Raw genomic sequence first — 23279 nt, forward strand, 5'->3', positions numbered from 1 at the left:
AAATTTGACTCTATTATCAAGGTGGATTCCTAAGAATTTTACCTGTGAGCTTTGTGATAGGTAATCCGTTTATCATTATGTTAAGAGGGACATCTGTAGCTCTGTTACCAAACTGAATGAAGTAGGTTTTGTCGATGTTGAAAGTTTGTTAGTCATCATCCAGGTAGATATTTTCTGTAATTCGGTATTTACAGTATTGGCTAGCATGACTGGGCTTGGGTGAGAGAAGACGTTATGTAGTGTCATCTGCAAATAGTGTGGGTTTAAGTAGTTGCGATGCATTTGGTAGGTCGTTTATGTAAACGAGAAAGAGAATAGGGCCAAGGACACTTCCCTGTGGGACACCAACTGTAATTGGCTGTGTGGAAGAGTTTGCTCCATTTGTGTGCATATATTGGCTTCTGTTGCTGAGGTAAGACCCCTCAAGGAAGGTTCCTTGATGTTGGTGAGGGGCTCTTGATTTAGGGAATTGGATCTGTGCTCCAGTTCCCCAAATTAAGCCTGAATGCCTTCCACATCCCCCCCCAGGCGCTGTATAATCCTCCGGGTTTAGCGCTTCCCCTTGATTGTAATAATAATAATGCTGAGGTAAGACTTTAGGTAGTTGAGGGAGTGCCCTCTTATACCATAGTGCGACAATTTTATATGGAGCAAGTCATGGTCAACTGTATCAAAAGCTTTACGTAAATCAATGAAGATCCCCAGTGGGACTTCTTTTTTTTTTTTAGTGCAGTTATTATTATTATAATCAAAAAGAAGCGCTAAGCCACAAGGGCTACACAGTCTAGTGCAGTGTATATTTGTTCTAGCATGTGTATAATAGCATCATTCGTATTTTTATTAGGCCTGAACCCAAACTGACAGGGGTTGAGTATGTTGTGGGAGATGAGGTAGGAATAGATTCGCTTATGAATTAATTTTTCGAAGATTTTAGAGGGTGTAAATTGGATATTGGCCTATAGTTATTCAAGTCTGTGTGGTCTCCTCTATGAATCGGGGTGACCCTGGCTATTTTGAGAACTGTAGGGAAGGTAGAGAATTCGATGGATTTATTAAAGAGTGTTGCAATGATTGGTGATAGTACTTGCGAGGTAAGGTATTTAAATCTCCTGTCTTGTTTTTCAGTGTGTTGATAATAAGGGTTTCGCGCTCCCCATGATTATAATAATTATATAATAATTCATGGGTATGAGGTGACTACTGCCCACTTCGTGGGTATGGGGGTGACTGTTGCCCACTTCATGATTATGGGATGACTGCCGCCCACTTCATGGGTATGAGGGTGACTACGGCCTACTTGAAAATTAAAATGAAAAAAAAGAAAAAAAATATTACCTTACAAAGGTTACAATGTATGCGTTACATATAAGGTATTAATTACAAAGAAAGCCACTAGCATGCCAAGGCATTTCGGGCAGACTAATCCCGGTGGCCTGGTGGCTAAAGCTCCCGCTTCACACACGGAGGGCCCGGGTTCGATTCCCGGCGGGTGAAAACATTTCGACACGTTTCCTTACACCTATTGTCCTGTTCACCTAGCAGCAAATAGGTACCTGGGTGTTAGTCGACTGGTGTGGGTCGCATCCTGGGGGACAAGATTAAGGACCCCAATGGAAATAAGTTAGACAGTCCTCGATGACGCACTGACTTTCTTGGGTTATCCTGGGTGGCTAACCCTCCGGGGTTAAAAATCCGAAGGAAATCTTATCTTATCTTATCTCAAGGAAGGTTCCTTGATGTTGGTGAGGGGCTCTTGATTTTGGGAATTGGATCTGTGCTCCAGTTCCCCGAATTAAGCCTGAATTCAGCCTTCCACATCCCCCCCCAGGCGCTGTATAATCCTCCGGGTTTAGCGCTCCCCCCTTGATTATAATAATAATAATCGGGCAGACTAATCCTAATTCTTATTGACTGTTTTATATTGACACAGGTTATGGAGCAGTACATTTTAATATTTATTAATGCATAATAGTATAATACAGCTCAGACCTCTGCAACACAATTGTCCTCAAAGATTTGTTAAGGTATAACAAATTTATTTATTTATTTATTTATTTTGTCTTTGCAAACAGTACATCGAGATTTTATATTTACAATAGTGGGTTGCAATGCAAAGAAAGCCTCTATTATGCCTAGGTATTATGGGCCAACTTAACATTATTGGCTTACTGTCTACTTAATACTAAGGAGTATTTCATAGTTGTACAGTAGGATAGTAATTATTACATAGTTGTACAGTAGAATATTAATTATAAATGAATCAAAATTTGTATAATGCAAAGATATATTTATATTCGAAAATGCATTTTGTGAAAACAATGATTCGATTATATTCCTGTCAACAATGGATAAAAGGTTCAAAGTGATTGTTTCAGTTATAATATGGGAGTACATAGGTGAGTAAGTATGTACTGAGTATTTAACATTTAGTCTAGGGTGATTAAGTGGCTTTTGAGCAGTCTTAAATTGATTTACAGACTGGGTTACTTTAATATCTTCTGGTAAGGAAAGATCCTGGACTTTACCTTAAGAAACAAACAAAGCAAATGTGATAGTAATTATGGACAGGGTAGATTATAGTGGAAAAATAAACATAGGAGACGGGGGAAATCACACACCTCTTAATAATAAAGATATTAAATTAACTCATGTACACCTTACAATAACCAGGATTCATAACGGCGTAAGTTTTTCTGGTCCTATAAACCCCCAACAAAGGACAAAAGAATTTTTGTATTTATCATTTTGCGTAAGTTTTTTTTTTTCTTTTAGCATTTCCAGCAGTTGTATTTTTAGTGTTTTTAGTGAGAAGGTTTGAAGTGTTTGTGTTTTAGTTTCTGGGGTTTAATACATTGCTGGAGTCTTGTAGAGCTTCGCCAGAGTCTACAATTGTAGAGCCTCGGCAGAGTCTTTTAGAGCCTCGCCAGTCTTGAGCCTCGCCAGAGCCTTGTAGAGCCTCGCCAGAGTCTTGTAGAGCCTCGCCAGAGTCTTGTAGAGCCTCGCCAGTCTTGTAGAGCCTTGCCAAAGCCTTGTAGAGCCTCGCCATCACCTGCTGATGCTCACAGTCTAACATGTGAAGGCAGTAATTAACTTTATTAGGTACAGGTAAACAGGTATATGTAAGTACAGTTATCATACATAGTTTAACCTGTGTGTAAATTACCTAGCATAACCCCAAGAAGTCAAACAAAGTGATTTATTTCCATTTGGGTCCTAATATCCTATTATTGAAAACCTAACAGTAGGTTACATTAATAATAATAATAATAATAATAATAATAATAATAATAATAATAATATCTTTATTTGATACAAGTACATGTACATGGTATACAGTCCTGGCTGACATCAGTGACAGTACTACTATACAGAAACTGCTTGTTATGCAGAACATTTTATACAGATGGATGAACATGGACAGCAGGTGTCATATGAAAACACGTCCCTAATGTTTTACAGCCGTACTGGAGGAGATTCAAACTCCAGACCTGCGTGTGTGAGCTGAGTGCGGTAGCTATCGAGCTGCGGGACACCTACATTTATGTTTGGAGTATACCTGGAGAGGGTTTTGGGGGTCAACGGCCCTGCGGCCCGGTCTGTGACCAGGCCTTATGGTGGAACAGGGCCTGATCAACCAGGCTGTTACTGTTGGTCACACACAACTTGACGTACAAACCACAGCCTGGCTGGTCAGGTACTGACTTTAGGTGCCTGTCCAGTGCCTTCTTGAAGACAACCAGGGGTCTACTGGTGTTTCCCCTTATGTATGCTGGGAGATAGTTGAACAGTCTTGGGCCCCTGACACTTATTGTATTGTTTCCTATTGTGCTAGTGACACCCCTGCTTTTCATTGTGGGTATGTTGCATCATCTGCCGAGTCTGTTGCTTCAGTGGTCAGTGGTCAGTCGTCATGTGAGGTCACAGACCCTGAGCTGCTTTGGGGATTAGCGTGGACGGTTACAAAGCATGGCTTGCTTCTGCAGTGTTTTAAAAATTGAGGTTGGAGAGTTGAAGGAGGAGGTCTTGCTTCTCGAGGAGGAGATTAGGAGGCTGAAGGTCCACCTCAATGGGTCTGGGAGAGAGTGTGAGGTGGCTGGAGTTGTGGGGAATGAGGCTTCTAGCAGTGAGGTGCAGTCTGTCTCTCGCTGTGAGGAGGCTGTAGTGGGGGAGGTAGCAACGGCTACCAGCAGTGAGGTGCAGCCCAGCACCTGCTACAAGTGGCGAGTGGTTCACAGTAATGGGAGGCGCATCAGAGTAAGGAAAGTTAAGAGTGAAGATCTGAAGGTAGGAAATCGCTTCTCTGTTCTTCAGGATGAATGTACTTCAGTGGCCAGTGAAGGTAAGGGTACTACTGCCCCTGCTAATGGAGGTAAGCGCATTCTTGTGGTTGGTGACTCTCAGGTAAGATATATTGACCGTGCTTTTTGTAATAGGAATAAGAAGATGAGAGATAGAGTGTGCTTCCCTGGAGCTGGTGTTGGGGACATTGTCAACAGGCTGGATAATATCATGTCAGGTAATGGGAACAAGCCCATTATCTGTCTCAGTGCTGGTGGAAATGATATTGGGAAGGGTAGGAGAGAAGAGCTGCTAGATAAGTACAGGTCAGCTATAGATTTCATTAAGTCTAAGGGAGGGATCCCAATCATATGTAGCATCTTGCCTAGAAGGGGAGTAGGAAATGAATGGTTGTCTAGGGCAATTGGTGTAAATTGCTGGCTAGACAGATACTGCAAGGAACTTGCAATCCCATTCATTGACAACTGGAACAACTTTTATGGCAAACATGATATGTATGCAAGGGATGGGGTACATCTCTCTGGGGCAGGGGTGGTAGCACTTGCAGACTCGATTGAGAAGGCCATTGGTGAAATGCCTATGATTTTAAACTGATGGAAGATAGAGGTATGGGTGTGTGTGGGAAACAAGCAGGTTGCAACAGTAGGGTTGGAAACAGTAAATGTATAAAAGGCATTCAGCATGAGGTTATAAAGACAATAGATCAGGTCAGCAAACAAAGGGGGACAGCAGAGGGCAGCAAGGGACTAACTCCCTTAAGGTTTACTATACTAATAGCAGGAGTGTAAGAAATAAGATAGATGAGCTAAGATTAATTGCAAGTGCAGGAAACATAGATATTATTGCTATAACAGAGACCTGGCTCAATCTGAAAGATAGAGAGATGCCCTCTGAATGTCACATACAAGGTAGCAGAGCAGGAGATGCACAAATTAACATTAAGATCGACAACACTCTAATTACCAGACATAATGAGGGCAAATTCCTCGGCCTATACCTTGACAACAATCTGAATTTCAGCACCCATATCCAACACATAACCAAAAAAGTATCCAAAACGGTTGGGATCCTCTCCAAGATACAATACTACGTGCCGCAAAATGCCCTTCTCACACTATACCACTCACTTATTTATCCATACCTCACCTATGCTATTTGTGCTTGGGGATCAACTGCAGCAACACACCTAAAGCCAATAATAACCCAACAAAAAGCTGCAGTAAGAATAATCACTAAATCCCATCCCTGGCAACACACCCCCCCACTCTTCATAGATCTAAACTTACTCCCTGTTCAGTACATCCACACTTACTACTGTGCAATCTACATCTACAGGACCTTAAACTCCAGTATCAACCTTGACCTAAAATGCTTTCTTGATAGTTGTGACAGAACCCACAGGCATAACACCAGACACAAACATCTCTACGACATTCCCCGTGTCCGACTAAACCTTTACAAAAATTCAATGTATGTCAAAGGCCCTAAAATCTGGAACACCCTACCTGAGAACTCTAGAACTGCAGACACATTCATCACCTTCAAAACTACCATTAGAAAACATCTTATCTCCCTGATACACCCCGTCAACTAACTACACGAATACCACCTGGTGGTTCACACTTACACTCACTCACCCATTTGACCATAAGCAGAAATATTAATCTCAGTCTTAAAATAATGAATCCTGTGATACTCCAATACTGAAACTATGTACTGTGCCAAAACAAAAGCATTCACATTGCTAAACTCACAAACTAGTATTTAGTCACTTAGCCATAATACCAACTTACCTCATAATTTGTAATATTTTAAAATTAAGAATTAAACTAAGTCTGCCTGAAATGCCTAGCCATGCTAGGTGTTCTAGTGGTACACTCTGTAATCATTATTTTACTACATGTAAACCACACAACCAAATTCTGTAAACTCAGCATTGTAATTCATATAGAGAATAAACTTTGAATTTGAATTTGAATTTGAATTTGCTCTTTGTCTTCTGGAGCATCCGGGACCTTGTCATAGTGGCCCAGTAGTTGGGACAGACAGGAGCAACCTGCTCTAAACCCATGTTGCCCTGGGTTGTGTGACTGATGGGTATCTAGATGAGTGGCAGTCTTGCTTCTTAGAACCCTTTCAAAGATTTTTATGATATGCGACGTTAGTGCTATCGGTCTTTAGTTCTTTGCTATTGCTTTGCTGCCCCCTTTGTGGAGTGTGGCTATGTCTATTGTTTTTAGCAGCTGTGGGACAATCCCTGTGTCCATGCTCCCCCTCCATAGGATGTTAAAAGCACATGATAGGGGCTTCTTGCAATTCTTGATGAACACGAGGTTCCATGAGTCTGGACCTGGGGCAGAGTGCATGGGCATGTCATTTATTGCCTTTTTGAAGTCATTTGGTGTCATGGTAATATCATATAGGTTTGAGTCTGCCAAATTCTGTGTCTGTCTCATAAAAAATTCATTTAGGTCTTTGACTCTCAGCCTGGTTAGCGGCTTGCTAAAAACCGAGTCATATTGGGACTTGAGTAGCTCACTCATTTTCTTGCTGTCATCTGTGTAGGATCCGTCTCGTTTAAGTAGGGGCCCGATACTGGATGTTCTTCTCGACTTTGATTTCGCATATAATCTTAAAAATTAAAACATCTAAGTAACTCAACTGTGTGAAAATCAATTACAGTAAAAGGAGATACAGTAGGGATAAAGTAAATTGAGTTATTTACATGAACATTAAAGAGAGGATCATATTACAGTAATAGGTACATGAATATTACAGTAGTAGGTATACATGTATGCTTTAGTAATATGTATATTTATGTTAACTATACAAGAAATCATTCTCTTCCATTTCTGTTGGTTTAGCACTTTATTTGCTTATAATAATATATAATTCCCTTTCTGTAACTTCATTCATTAGGTACCTTTTAGTTCTCTTCCTGAACTGGCTCATGCTATGACAGGCTTTGACATGTGCAGGCAATCCTTTCCATTTTTTATTGCTATACCTTAAAAGGTGTTTGAAGCCTGACCACCTACTATGGGTACTAAGGTGTCACGTAACTCAATCGCTAGCACACTCGGCTCACCCACTGAGGTCACTTATCAGTAAAATGGGTACCTGGGTGTTAGTTGACTGGTGTAGGTTGCATCCTGGGACAAAATGGACCTAATTTGCCCGAAATGCTCTGCATAACAAGGGGCTTTCTATATAGTAGTATGTCATTGATGTCGATGTCAGCTAGGATTGTATACCTTGTACATGTACATGTAGAAATAAAGATATTATTATTTTTATATTATTATTATTATTATTATTATTATTATTATTATTATTATTATTATTATTATTATTACAGTGGAACCTCAAATTTCGAACTTAATCCATTCCAGAAGCTAGTTCTAAAGTCGAAAAGTTTGAAGAGCGAAGCAATATTTCCCATAAGAAATATTGGAAATACAATTAATCCGTTCCAGAAACCCAAAAATATTCACAAAAAAAAAATACATTTTATAGAGATTAATTATAGTTTACATACACAGAACAAATATAGTGTTCAATTATGTATTAATAAATATAAATAAACATATAAAATAACACTTTACTTACCTTTATTGAAGACTGGTGATGGCATCTGGAAGATAGGGAGGAGGAGGGAGGGAGTTGGGGTTAGTGTTTGAAAGGAGAATCCCCCTCCATGAGGACTTCAGGTATCAAAGCCCTCTCCGGGGTTACTTCCGTTCTCTGTCTTTTAATGCCACAAGGACCAGCTTGAGAGTCACTAGACCCCCTGTCTCACAAAATAACTGTCCACAGTCCTCTGTTTCTGGTTCCTCTTTAAGATTTCCCTAAAATGTGACATGTTTCTGTCACTGAACTTGTTGCAAAGATGGCTTGTTTCAGCTTGCTCAGGGTGGTACTTCTCCACAAACATTTGGACATCATTCCACTTGGACGTCATTCCGCTTCTGTATTATTTCCTTCTATGGTGTTTCTCACTTTCTTTACCACAGGGGTACCACTAGCAAATTTCTTTGGGCCCATTGTAGCTTATTTCACAGTCCCACAAGCACTAAACACAATGAAATAATCGTAAAATGTTTGAATGAGAGCACAGGTTAGTGTTCACTCAAGCATCAACAAAACCAGACTGGCTCACGGTGCCTGCGTGGGGACGCGGGCAGAGCGGGCTGCCGGACAGGTCCGGTACCTGGCGGTTTGAAAATAGGGGTGAGTTTGATAATAGGGACAAAGTTGGTTCGAAAAAAGGGTTCTATTTTCGAAGAGTTCGATAAGCGATACGTTCGAAATTGAAGGTTCCACTGTATTATTATTATTATTATTATTATTATTATTATAATAGTAATAATAATAATAATAATAATAATAAAGTTGTGTTCCCTTTCCTTAGTAGTATACTTACTTGTTTAGGTTACCAACCTTGACAAACTTGGCAGGAAAATATTCTGGACACTGTTTATGAGCAGTTTTATAAACGTGATTTAGCTTCAGTTGCTTTACTCTGTCTTCAACATTCAGTATGTCTAGTTGTTGTAAGATGGGATGCCATGAGCTTTATATTGCTCCTGTAAGTGCCAACAGGTAATCCCTAATAGGTGTCATTGCATACATGTTTGTGTACTAATTTATTCCTATGATTTATGTTAACCTAAACTTTGCATTAATTTTTGTCTGTGTTTTTAACAGACGTAGTTGAAGGTGAAAAATGGGGGAGGTGCAGCTGTGGGTAAGACCAGAAGTGATGGAGCTGGGAGTGCTTCCCATTCTTCCTCCTGATAAGATTTCTATTGAGGTAATATAATACTATACATGAGGAGGAACCTTATGCGCTACTGTAGTTACTATTGTACTTACTACTACAACTACTGTTTATGTACTGCAATGCTACTACCACTCCTCCTCCTCCTCCTCCTCCTCCTCCTCCTCCTCTTATTCATAATTCTTCTCTTCTGTCCTTCTTTAATCACTCTTGGTGATATTTTCCTCCTCAGGAAACAAGACAAGTCTTCTCTATGTTTTTTGATAATTTTCTTTTTTTCATCACTATTTTCATATTTTTTTAATTTATATTCCTTTCTTTTTTCTTTCTTTCATTTTTTCTTTCATTTCTTGTCCTTCCCTATTTTCTTCATCTTTTATATTTGTTTTCTTTTTTCTTTGTTTTCATTTTGCTGTTTGTCTTTTCTTGCTCGTTTCTTCTGTTTTACTTCACTTCTTCATCTCATTATCATTTCTACTTGTTTTATTCACCTGAGCATTATCTCTTTTTCTTCTCATTTCTTGCTTCTTTTTCTTCTTTTTTCCTGTTTCTGTGATTGGTACTGTTGATTATTATTATTATTATTATTATTATTATTATTATTATTATTATTATTATTATTATTATTATTATTATTATTGTAGAAAAATATTATGTTTTCCAGTCAGTTTCCATATGAATATAATATAATATTATAATATAATATAATATTATAATATAATATTATAATATAATATAATATAATATTATAATATAATATAATATAATATTATAATATAATATAATATTATAATATAATATAATATTATAATATTATAATATAATATTATAATATAATATAATATAATATTATAATAGTATAATATATAGTCGCCTTAAAGTAGGAAGATTTGTGGTAATTGGCATAATATTTAATGCCTAGGCATGCTAGTGACTTTCTTTGTATGTACTTAATATTAGTAAGTAAGCAAGTAAAGTTTATTTCTTTGTAAAGGTTACAATGTGTAATTACAGTTTTGATTAGCTAAGTACAAAGATAGCCACTATCATGCCTATGTATTTCGGGCAAACTAATTCTAATATGTAGTAACAAATTAAAACTAGATAAGATAATAGTACATAGTAACTATACTTAAAACTAGATAAGGAATAGTGGTTAGCTGTTTTACAATCTTATTTAAACTTAATACAATCTTATTTAAACTTAATACAAGTAAGTAGGGTTCGGTAAAATAAGCTTGAAATTGCACACAAAATCTACCTTACAAGTAATGGTGCAGGTGGTAATATTTTATGGAATGGCAGAATTAAAATCCAGGAGGTCACATGATAAGACTAATTAGCAGATGTTTTGGCAGATTTGGTTAATATTGAGAAATAAGATGATTTTATGGATTGGCAGAATTAAGAGCCTAGAGGTCACATCATAAAACTAGTTAGCAGATGTTTGGTTGATTTGGTTAATATTGTGAGATAAGATGACTTTTTAGCAAAGTCCTAAATTTATAAGCTGTCAGAGGATCCTTGACCTGTTCCGGTAGCGAGTTCCAGATCTTCGGGCCTTTTATGTGCATAGTGTTCTTGCAAACGCCAAACCCTAAACCCAAACCCTAAACTTAGAGTGAGACAGCAGACAGTAGGGCTAACGTAGGTCCAAGGCGCAGGAAGACGGTATCCTGCACCCCCTCGCTAAAAAAAAGAACCCACACAAGGGGACAAAAAAAAAAAAGAGCTTAAACTGCTCACCACAGGTCCCTAACACATCCTAACCTAATACTATATATATAATTTTTAGACTCTAGATAGAGAGTCTGCCAACTTATTTTCTTTGCTGGCAAAGAAAATAAGAAAATATTGTGGTTCTTCATGGCTTGGAGATATACTAGAGGGTTGTGGTCACTATAGACAGTGATCACCTGCGATAATTCTATGTAACTGTATTTGTGTATACCTGAATAAACTTACTTACTTACTTACTTACTTACTTAAGTCTGGCCCACGTAAATATCGAAGTGCTCCAAAGCCAGTACCAGTGCGAGGGCTTTTTTTTCAATAGCAGAGTAAGCCTTCTGGTGCGGCTGGAACTTTGACAAGTAGAATGCTACAGGCTGCAACCCCTCGTCCCTGTTTTGCATCAGTACTGCCCCCAACCCCAGACTCACAAGCATCAACCTGTAATGAGAAAGGTTTGGAGAAGTCTGGAGACAAAAGAATGGGTGCAGTACACAATAATCTTTTTGCTTTCGTAAAAGCATTTTGACATTCTGGAGTCCAATTAAAGGGAACTTTGTGACTGGTAAGAGAGATAAGAGGGGCAACAATATCTGAAATTTTTTTACAGAATTTTCTGTTAAGCCCTATCATGCTTAGGAAACGTTGAAGAGATTTCCTATCATGGGGAATTGGGTAATCTTTAATGGTAAGAACTTTAGCAAATTTAGGAGCAACTTTGTCACTACCTACTTCATGGCCCAGAAAAGTAACAATGGCCTGGCCAAAGGAAGACCTAGATAAATTAACAGTTAAATGAGAACTTTGAAAGGTCTCAAAGAGAGCCTTAAGCCTAAATAGGTGTTGATCCCAAGTATCAGACACCACTACGATGCCATCTAGGTAAGCTGCCGTGCCTTCAAGTCCTTTAATAGCCTGATGGATAAGTTTCTGGAATGAAGAGGGGGAATTTTTCATTCCGAAGGGGATAACTGTATATTGACAATGACCTTCTGGAATTACTAAGGCAGAGATTTCCTTCGTCTTATCCTTCAAAGGTACCTGATAGTAAACTTTAAGGAGATCTAACGTTGACACAAAAGTAGCCTTATCCACAAAGTCGATTACGTCATGCAGACGAAGAAGAGGGTAAGCATCTGTAATTATGACCTCATTCACCTTACGGTAGTCTGTACACATACGAAAAACCTCCATCAGCTTTTTTAACAAGGATGCACGGTGAAGCCCATGGACTAGATGACTCCTCCAGTAACCCATGCTCTAACAGAAATTCTACCTCCTGCTGAAGTAGCTTCTGCTTTTCAGGATTAGCTTTGTAGGGGGAGACTTTAATAGGTTTAGAGTTTCCCACATCTACATCATGATAACCTAACGTACATTTTTTCGGCACATTCGAGAAAATATCAGGGTATGACTGTAGAAGCGCAGTTAGACTTGTTGGTTGAGTTTCAGACAGCCCCACCATTAAAGGGCTAGGGTCCTTGAGGAGGATAGAGTCTGGAAGCTTGACTTTAATTTCAGAAATAGAGTGCAAAGAGTCAGAGTCGTCCTCAGAGGTAGAGGACAGAGTCATTACTGGGCCTTTATCTGGTGTATGAAAAGATTTTAATTGATTAATGTGGTAAGTTTTAGTTTTTGAGGTCTTATCAAGGGGAGATACCACATAATTTACATCAGATAATTTACTTACAATTTGCATAGGTCCCATAAATCTAGCTTTCAAGGTGTGACTAGGTATAGGTTTCTGTACCAACACCTTGTCTCCTGGATGGAAGGAGCGGAATTGTGCATTTCTGTCATACCTCTGTTTCATCTTGTTTTGAGCTGGCTTTAGGTTAGCCTTGGCTAACTGATGTGCCACCTGCAACCTTGAAGATGAGTTGTAGAGTGTTGGGCTAATGTCTTCTCCCATCCATCCTTCTTTGAGTACCCGAAGAGGACCTCATACATTGTGCCCAAAGATCAGCTCAAACGGACTGTACCCGGTAGACTCCTGCACAGTTTCTCTTATTGAAAACAGCAATAAAGGTAGTGATTCATCCCAGTCTGTAGGAAAATGCATACAAAAAGTTCTCATCATGGTTTTTAATGTCTGATGGAATCTTTCCAAGGTGCCTTGGGACTGAGGATGATAGGCAGTGGATAAGTTGTGGATTATCCCTAACCTAGTTAATGCTTCCCTAAATGCTTTGGCAATGAAGTTAGTACCTTGATCACTTTGAATAGATTTAGGAATGCCAAAACAAGAAATAAGTCTGGTTAAAGCGTTGAGAATGGCTTTAGTATTAATACTGCGCATGGGAGTTGCTTCTGGGTATCTAGTTACTCTATCCATAATGGTAAATAAGTACTGATTTCCAGACTTTGACTTAGGTAGTGGACCTACACAATGTATAATTAATTCTGCAAAAGGTTCTTTATCAGCAGGTATAGGCTGGAGAAGTGCAGGTTTAATGGAATGTCCAGGTTTCCCTACTTGCTGACATTCTCGGCAACATTGGATATGATTCTTCACATCCTGCCTTAATTTTGGCCAATAAAATTCTTTTGTGATTCTATATAATGTTTTAGTAATTCCTAGGTGACCTCCTAATGAAGTATTATGAGCTATTTTCAATATTTGAGGTCTAAACTTTGTTAGAACCACTAACCTGTCTGACAGTTGCCAGCCCTCTATCTCCTTACCAGTCTCAGTGCAGATCAAATAGTCGTTTTTAAGTTTATACTTAACCGGATGATTCGAAAAGGATTTACCCATGGCTGCCTGAAAAGTGAAATTACAAGAAGGGTCCTTTCGTCGTTCCTCCTGGAAAGACAGTCCCTCTGGCATGGAAACACGGATATCTGGCAATCCTGCAATCCTGGAATAGGAAGGCTTGATCTGGGTCTGTTCACTTAATTTGCGAGGCCCTGGCCAGTTTTCCTCGTAAAACAAATTGGCTACTCCGAGATCAGAGTCGTCCAAGGATAGGTCAGCATTCTCGCCAGACAACCCTTGGATGTTGCCCGAGTTATGGCCAACACCGGAAAAGAATTAATCATTATGGGTTCAGGACATACACTAGCAGTGGTAATGTTATTACCCAGTAATAACATGACATCTTTCATAGGGAATCCTTCGGATACACCCACAGTCAAATATCCAGTGTAATATTTACACTGTACATAAATTCTATGCAAGGGGACAGAAAAGATAGCTCCTCCGAATGCTTCCAGCAAAACGGAGGATTGTAATGAAGTGTGTTCAGAAAGGGGAAGTACTCCCTCTCTTATAAGTGAGCAATATGTTCCAGTATCTCTAAAGGTTCTGACTTCAGTTGTTTTTTGAGTCTTCCTGAAGGGAAATACGACTCTGACAGTAATAAGGAGCCATCCCTTTCTCTACTTCATTCAGGGACATGTTACTAGGGACACTATAAATTTTCCCTATGGGTTGGTGTTTGTGGGAGCAGTTGGGACGGATGTGACCTACTTTATTACAGAGGAAGCAGACGAGAGGCTTGCCCTTAATTCCCTGCTGACGTTGCAACTGGTGTCGCTCTGGATACTGTTGTTGAGTTGCACCATGTTGAGTGGTTTGTCTCTTGCCAGGTGGACCATAAGTTGAGTAGCATGGCTCACCAGGTGACTTAGTTGGCTGACGTAGATGTTCTCCCTCCAACTGGCACTTCATCCTCCAAGGTTGATGATCTCTGCTCATGCCAGGCTGTTGAAAAGAGAGATGGGACCGCTTGGACAAGGAGCGGTTAGTTTCAAAGGTATCGGCCAACCTGGCTGCCTCCAATGCAGTGGTTAAGTCATGATCCTGCAGAAAGACTTGAACCTCTGGTCCAACAGACTCCAGCAGGTTGTCGACTAGGACAAGCTTCACGAGATCATCGAAGGTAGCAACACCACTTGCTTTATACCAGCTGGTAAAAGCTATGGTCTGCTGTCACACAAAATCAACCAGGGATTGACCAAGCTGTCATCTGCCTAACTTGAATGACTTCCTATACTTAGCTGGGATACATGTATATGCTCCCAGAACTGTGGTCTTCACCACTTTATAATCAGAAAAATCAGTGTCATTTAACACTGATGTGCTGTATAGTCCTAGTGGCTTAGCGCTTCTTTTTGATTATAATAATTAACACTGATGTAAATTCCTGTGCCTTACCAAACAACACTGTGTGATCCAACGACATCCAATGCTGTTCCGGCCACCCCAAGGTTCGAGCCTGATTTTCAAATGTTTCAAAAAATTGTTCTGGTTCTGCCTTATTGAAGTGGGGAACAAGCTGTACTGCTTTCTGTAAACTAAAGTCATTTACAACTTGTGAAAACTGCTTTCTTTTTTTTTCCCTATTAAACTCTTCCTTGGCAAATGCCCTCTGTTCCCTAGTCTGCTCAAAATTGATTTTTGCCAACTCAAGTGCCAAAGCAGCTGATCAGCTTTCAGACAACCCTGTTACACGAGACTGACGATTTTGCTCCGTTGATGTATCATTTTCCTCCAGAGAGAACATCGGGGTTTTATTCCTGGCTCCTGTAGAGGGAGGAGTCTGATGTGCCATCTCTTCCTGAAGTCTGATACCTACAAGAGTTCGTAGCTGCGCAGCTGTGAGAGTGCGTTTGTAATCAATGCCAATGGAACGAGAAATTTGCCAACAACGCTGTAGGGAAAATTTAGGCAAATTTACCAATGTGTATGCCGACACCAGACGTCTGACTCGTCTAGGTGGCATACCCCAATGTATAAGTTATTTGCTATGCACAGTACGGCTGCAGAAGACCCGTACCCCAACGTAACACGTTATTTGCATGACACGCTTAGCTATGCACAGTACGACTGCAGAATACACACATACACTGGCAAGGCGGATACACAGTAGCAAAGCTGACTGCAAAATCTTCACACAACAGCAAGATTAACCTTAGTGAAGCGAGCACACCTAATAAGGTAGTAGCGAGCTGTCAACAATCATACAATAGCAAGGCTGACCATAGCAAGGCAGTTGACACACAAAGTTTGTGAAGCATTGGCAAAGCTAATGCAATGCCAGACAGCAAGCTACACAATGTTCCTGCTTCCAGCATCACCCTAGGCTCAACCTGTGCTCTAAGTCCAGCTCCAGCTCTTGGACAGGCTACCCATATTACAACATATTACATTTATTAAACAAAAATACCAACCACTCCAACACTATATCCCTCCCTGCTTTTAACATTTCTGTCATGATCCCGTCAGTTCCAGCTGTTTTACCCCCTTTCATTCTACGTAATGCATCATGTACCTCCCCCACACTCACATCCTGCTCTTCTTCACTCTTAAAAGATGGTATACCTCCCTGGCCAGTGCATGAAATTACCGCCTCCCTTTCTTCGTCGACATTTATAAACTCAAAATATTCTCGCCATCTACCCAATACCTCCATCTCCCCATCTACTAACTCCCTTACTCTGTTTTTAACTGACAAATCCATTTGTTCCCTAGGCTTTCTTGTTTAACTCCAAAATTTTTTGTTATTTTCATTAAAATTTCTTGACAGTGCCTCTTCCACTCTATCATCTGCTCTCCTTTTGCACTCTCACCACTCTCTTCACCTTTCTTTTACTCTCCATATACAGTGGACCCTCGCCTAACGAATGCATCGCATAACATTAAATCCGCCTAACGAAGCCTTTGAGCGTAAAGATTTTGCCCTGCCTAACGATAAAAAACTCGCCCAACGTGATTCGTCCGGGACCTGTCCACGTGTGGCCTGAGAACGCCTCAGCTGCCCCGTGGGTGCCAGTGTTTACAAGCCAGCCAGTGTGGTCACATCTGTGCATATATTCGGTACATTTCACATTATCCCAGTGTTTTTAGTGCTTGTAACTGCAAAATAAGTCACCATGGACCCCAAGAAAGCTTCTAGTGCCAACCCTGTGGTAAAAAGGGAGAGAATTAGTATGGAATTGAAAAAAGAGATTAAGGAAATGTGTGCAAAGTGGGTTGAACTACAAACTTTTATGGATGAAAATCACCCTAACACAGCTATTGCAAGCCATGCTGGTGACTATTACAATGACAATATTGTGGCCCATTTTAGGCAAATCTTAAAGGAACGTGAGGTACAGAGCTCTATGGACAGATTTGTTGTGCGACAGAGGTCCAGTGGCTTTAGCTGGTCTTAGTGGCATTAAAAGAAGAAGGGAAGTAACCCCAGAAAAGGACTTGCTACCTCAAGTCCTCATAGAAGGGGATTCCCCTTCCAAACAATAACAACTTAACCATCTCCCCTCCTCCCATCCCATCAGTCATCACCAGATCTTCAATAAAGGTAAGTGTCATGTATTCTTTATTTAGTAGAGTAGTAATTGTGCATGTCTTCTTCTGTTTGTGTGTAGGAAAATTTATATTTCATGTGGTAAAATTTTTTTTTTTTCATACTTTGGGGGTGTCAGGAACGGATTAATTTGATTTCCATTATTTCTTATGGGGAAAATTAATTCGGCTAATGAAAATTTCGGCTAACGATGAGCTCTCAGGAACGGATTAATATCATTAGGTGAGGGTCTATTGTACTCTACTTTCTTATAACACTTCTGCTTTGTAAAAACCTCTCATAAGCTACCTTTTTCTCTTATCACACCCTTTACTTCATCATTCCTCCAATCACTCCTCTTCTGCACCCACCCTCCTATAACCACAAACTTCTACCCCACATTCTAATACTGCATTTTTAAAACTATTCCAACCATCTCTGTAACAAGATGCCATTGTGTTGCAGTGTCTGACAAAATGAACATCAAAATGGTATACAATACCGACAGGTTGGTAGGTAAGACACAGGCAACAGTTAGGCAACTACTCATACTTGCACCAGCCCACCTTTCTGCCAGTAGTTGCCTATATCTCACCCTAACTTCCTCCTCTCTTAGTTTATACACTTTCACCTCCCTCCTACTTGTTGTTACCATTTTCTTCTTGTCCCATCTACCTCTTACTCTAACTGTAGCTACAACTAAATAATGACCCGATGTATCAGTTGCCCCTCCTAAACGTGTACATTCTGGAGCCTACCCATCAACGTTTTATCCACCAATACATAATCTAACAAACTACTTTCATTACATGCTATATCATACTTGTGTATTTATTTATCCTCTTTTTCATGAAATATGTATTACTTATTACCAAACCTTTTTCTACACATAGCTCAATTAAAGGCTCCCCAGTTTCATTTACCCCTGGCACCCCAAATTTACCTACTACTCCCTCCACAACATTTTTACCCACTTTAGCATTGAAATCCCAACCACAAGTACTCTTACACTTGGTTCAAAACTCCCCACACATTCACTCAACATTTCCCAAAATCTCTTTCTCTCCTCTACACTTCTCTCTTCTCCAGGTGCATATACACTTACTATAACCCACTTTTCACATCCAACCTTTATTTTACTCCACATAATTCTTGAATTAATACATTTATAGTCCTTCTTTTCCTGCCATAGCTTATCCTTCAACATTATTGCTACTCCTTCTTTAGCTCTAACTCTATTTGAAACCCCTGACCTAATCCCATTTATTCCTCTCCAGGTTTCAGTAAGTATAATGAAAGTTATAGTAGCATTTATAGTGCAATGTGGTCATCATAATGTTTACTCACTGATCTGACATTGTAGTTGAAGACTGTAATGTTCTTGCTGACACTGAGAAGGGTATTAGCCTGACTAGCAGTGTAGTAATGGCAATTACTGATAAAATTGTGTGCAGTTCAATAAGAGGTTGATATCAGGATCGATAATTGCATTCATAAGGGGTATGTAGAAAAAAAGCTGTTACAATTATTAACCCTTTCGGGGTTTCCGACGTACTAGCACGGCTTACTCGCCAGGGTTTTTGACGTACTAGTACGCATAAATTCTAGCGCCCTCAAATCTAGCAAGAGAAAGCTGGTAGGCCTGCATATGAAAGAATGGGTCTATGTGATTAGTGTGCACAGTATAAAAAAAAATCCTGCAGCATACAGTGCGTAATGAGAAAAAAAAAACTTTGACCGTGTTTTTAGTTTAAAACAGCGACTTTGCACTGTATTTTCGTATGATATTTATGGTTGTATTCTAGTTTTCCTGGTCTTAATTTATAGAATGAAAGACATATTACAGAAATTGAGATGATGATGATTGGTTTCATAATGAAAAGTACATAGAAATTGAGCTCAAAGTAGGAGAAATGTTCGATTTTTCCAAAGTTCAAAAGTAAACAAATCATGCCAGGCGTCCAATACACGTCAACTGGTGAATCTAATATTCTTTCACAAGTGCGCTGGTATTATTTATACTATTTCTACACTAATACAGTAGTCTGCATAACAGTAAATCTTCTATTTTTTGTGGGAATAAAAATTCAAAGTGGAAAGCAAAAGAAATGTAAGAGGGGCGTGGGGATGTGACTAATGAACAGAGGAAATGTTATTTTAGTGCCAGGAATGTCTTTCTTGTTTATTCTGGACCCTATTTGGAAATTGGGATCTTTTGAAATTTGTGTGAAATTGGCAGAATTGCTAAATTCTGACCACTTTATTGGATAGTTGAAACCGGTAAAAGAGTAGTTTCTTGTACTGATTCGATAGAAAAAACGGAGTTCTAGTGAAATAGTTATGATTTTTGTCAACTAGTGTGCTGGAATTGGCTGAAAATAGGCCTCAAAGTGGGCAAAATCGCCAATGATTAAACATCGTCGAGACTGCTAACTTTGCGAGAGCATAATTCGTAAGCTTTCCATCAAATTTCATTCTTTTGGTGTCATTATGATCGGGAAAAGATTTTCTATCTTTTCATAAGAAAAAATAATTTTTTTTTTTTTTTAAATTTTGGCGACCCTGAGAACAAGTCTCTGAGAGGGCCTGGCGACCCCCAAATGGTTAAAAAAGAAAAAAGACAGAAAGCAATTTATGTTAAACCACTAACAAATATGAACATATGAACTAAGATAATTATTTTAAATCTAAAAATAATAGAGCTACTGAAAATAAGGGTTAAAATAAGGGTAAATTCTACTATATTACAGCACTGTACATGGTTGATATTGTTAAACCACTAACAAATATGAACATATGAACTAAGATAATTATTTTAAATCTAAAAATAATGGAGCTACTGAAAATAAGGGTTAAAATAAGGGTAAATTCTACTATATTACAGCACTGTACATGGTTGATATTGTGTTGAGATATGGCTTAACGAGGTACAGTCAAACCAGTGAATGAGAGGAAACATGCTAGTTCTTGATCATTTATTTCAGACCTACGACCCGTGTCCGATAATTTTACCATAATAATGCCATCATGAGTAAAGCACTGTTTTATTGTTGCATTATCACGCTTAAGTTTTCGAAGTCTGTATAATAGGTTCTGTTGTTTTTTAGTTAGGCACTCATTTACATACACATTACTCCTTTTCTTGATGGAGGAACTTATTAGATAATTTTTTTCATGTAACATGTAAACTGTACATTGTAAACTTTGCAAAGAAATAAAAATTTTAATTTTAATAGAGTTAGTGTATTTTAGAAAATGTATAAAAATATTGTATATCAATCCTGTGTTTAATGAGATTGTTCTTAGCAGTGAGTTTACTTCGAGGTGTACTTATTCAGGCTGCAGTGACAACCAAATGACATAAATACTGTAATTGTTTTAATATGCCTGTTTAAAAATTGAGAACGTGCATCCTTTTTTTTAAGCTTATACTGCTTGTTAATTTGTGAAGAAGAATCCTTCTTCTGTAAGCCATGTGTGGTAGGAGGCAACTAAAATGCCAGGAGCAAGAGACTAGTAACCTCCTCTTTTCCGGGTCACCCTGTCTCAGTGGGAGATGGCTGTTGTGTTGAAAAAAAAATTAGCGAAGTGTTAGGTAACTGAAGTTAGGAACTTTAGGCTGAGACTCATGGCATCTTTCAGGGATTTCCACAAGAGCCACTGGCATCAGTTTGCTTTCAGAAATTGTACGGACAAAACTGTGACTGTGTACTATGTGGGTTAAAGTAGTGGCGTCGAGTTTTTTTTTGATAGTCTTCATGGTTTTATTGGTGGTTTCTTGGCATCATTTGATTGAATGGAAGACATATTACTAAAATAGAAATTATTTTTATTGATTTCAAGAGTGCAAGTTGCTTGAAATTAAGCTTAAAGTAGCAGAAATATTTAAAGTAGTGACGTTGAGTTTTTTTTTTTTTTTGATTGATAGTCTTTATGGTTTTATTGGTGGTTTCTTGACATCTTTTGATTGAATGGAAGACAAATTACTAAAATAGAAATTATTTTTATTGATTTCAAGAGCATAAGTTGCTTGAAATTAAGCTTAAAGTAGCAGAAATATTTGAATTTGCCAATATTCCTGAGGGTGGATAAGGCACTCCCTACACACCCAGTCTGTTTTATGGGTTTTTAATAGATCTGATTCAATTATTGGGATGTTGTAAACCATGACCAATCATTCCTAGTTATATTTTATTATCTGAGAAATAGAGTAAATCTTCTGTTTTTGCAAGATAAAGAATTCAAAATGGAAGGCAAGCATAATATAGGGAAGGCCTAGGGACGTGACTAATGAGCAGAGGAAATGTTTTATTGCCAGGAATGTCTACACTTTGTATTATATTAATTTTATGTAAAATTGGCTGAATAACCGACTTCTGTGCACTTTATAGGGTAATTGAAATAGTTGAAAGGGCAGTTTCTTGTGCTCAATCAACAGAACAGAAGGCATACTAGAGAAATAGCTAAGAATTTGGTTTAATGGAGCAATGGAATTGGCTCAAAATAGGACTCAAAGTGAGGAAAACCCCTGTTGTGTAAATGGTACCAATACCATTAAATTTGTTCCTCTGCAATTCCATAAGTTTTCCATCAAATTTTGTACTTTTTTATTATTACCCTCAGAAAAAGATTCGTTACGATTTCAGAAGAAAAAATAACTAAAAAAAAAAAAAAATGGACACCGAAAGCAATGTTAATTTTGAGGGTCTGGACAGTGAAAGGGTTAATTCACTGTTGATTAGAGTTATAAAGTGGTGGGAATATTTGACCTACACCATTCCTCAACTTTAGTAGTACATGTAGTATATATCTAATGTATAACTTCATGAAGAGGAATGTTTAATGCAGGTGGCAGTCAACTTTAACTTAAGAATGCCAGCATCAGAATCATATGTGGGGAGATGCTAGGACACTATTTTGAATTGTACACTATCATCTGAACATCTGCAGCATCTTTGCCCTCTTTCCCCATCCCAGAAAAGTACACTAACCGTTCATTTTGTTTTAGTCAGAATGTGAGGCCTCTTAAATTAGGTTGAAGTAGTTAAGAGCCAGGGGATGTTTGTGAGTCAAGGAATACATCATAACAACTCCATGAGAGGTGAGTCTGGTTATTGATACTGTAGTTTGTTGGGGTTGCAATAATTATGTGATCAGTTGAATCATTATATGTTCCCATCATTGCATATTCCTGTGCTTATATGTATTATTACAGGATGTTATGATCAGAGCTGTGTGATTAATGTCATATAATGTTGTTTTGATTTATATATAACATTAATGTGTATAAATTTCGATGAAGCGTATTTTGTTCTTCATTTTTAGTTTACTTGTGCCCTCAAATCAGTTAATATAATGGAATTACCAACATAAAGAATCCTTGATTCCTTGATAGTTTTAATTAAAGTCCGTCACAAAAGGAATACAAATATAGAGCAGAGCAGAGCAGCTTGTAGGATGCAGCTGAGGGTGGAGTAGCAGGATCTAAGTCACATTAACATGATTTAACTCATTCATTTTTGCAACCCCCAAAATTAAAGTGTTTACTGTTGTGATTTTTAACAAGGTAATAATAATTTCTTCTGAAATGATAGAGAATCTTTTCCTGAAGGTAATGACCCAAAAATATGAAATTTGATGGAAAAACTTTTGGAATTACATAGGTGCAAATTTGGCAGTCTGGGCACAATTTTTGCATTGGCAATTTCACCCACTTTCAATTTTGTGTTAAGCCAGTTCCATTGAACAATTCAACCAAATTCTTAGCTATTTAGAACAGATGGCCCAGCAGATTTTGCTGGTACTTTTGAAGTTGGTTTGATTGAAGGTTTGTTATCATTATTATTATTATTGTTATTATTAGTAGTGTACTGTAGTAGTAGTATAGTATTATAATACAGGGTTCAGTGATTATTAAGCACAAAATATCTTTGTTATTTTTTAATGAACACTATTTAGATCATCCTCATTCTACAAATAATTGATGACACAGCAAACGAAGTATTGAAACAAGTATTTAATGATACAATTCATCATTAACACTTACGTGAAAAATTTAATGTAAAATATTCAACATTTATGGTAATTTACTAATAAACATGCATTCTCCATGAGTTGCATCACTTTTTAACATTATTATTATTTTTTTATTTTTTTTTATTATCACACTGGCCGATTCC

At 38.3% G+C, this 23279-nt stretch overlaps 1 protein-coding gene across 11 annotated transcripts in view; it reads left to right on the forward strand.

The window, feature by feature from the left end:
* The first annotated feature begins 329 nt into the window (after nucleotides 1–329).
* The window catches only part of LOC128688666 (TBCC domain-containing protein 1), a 91434-nt gene continuing 68484 nt past the window's right edge, over nucleotides 330–23279 (forward strand). For 2 of the 11 annotated variants that reach the window (XR_008407039.2, XM_053776596.2), the window contains exons 1-2: nucleotides 2677–2749; nucleotides 9007–9112. Coding sequence is in view for 9 of the 11 variants with exons in the window: in XM_053776596.2 (XP_053632571.1) it covers nucleotides 9026–9112 (87 nt within the window). In the remaining 2 variants the exon portion in view is untranslated. Of the gene's footprint in view, nucleotides 413–940; nucleotides 1092–2285; nucleotides 2397–2472; nucleotides 2502–2639; nucleotides 2750–2823; nucleotides 3120–9006; nucleotides 9113–22108; nucleotides 22202–23279 lie in introns of those variants that run through there. The other 9 variants (XM_070084474.1, XM_053776599.2, XM_053776600.2 and 6 more) reach the window with 9 other exon arrangements.

This window comes from Cherax quadricarinatus, chromosome 13 (assembly GCF_038502225.1).
Source record: "Cherax quadricarinatus isolate ZL_2023a chromosome 13, ASM3850222v1, whole genome shotgun sequence".
In the NCBI taxonomy this organism is placed as follows: Eukaryota; Metazoa; Arthropoda; class Malacostraca; order Decapoda; family Parastacidae; genus Cherax; species Cherax quadricarinatus.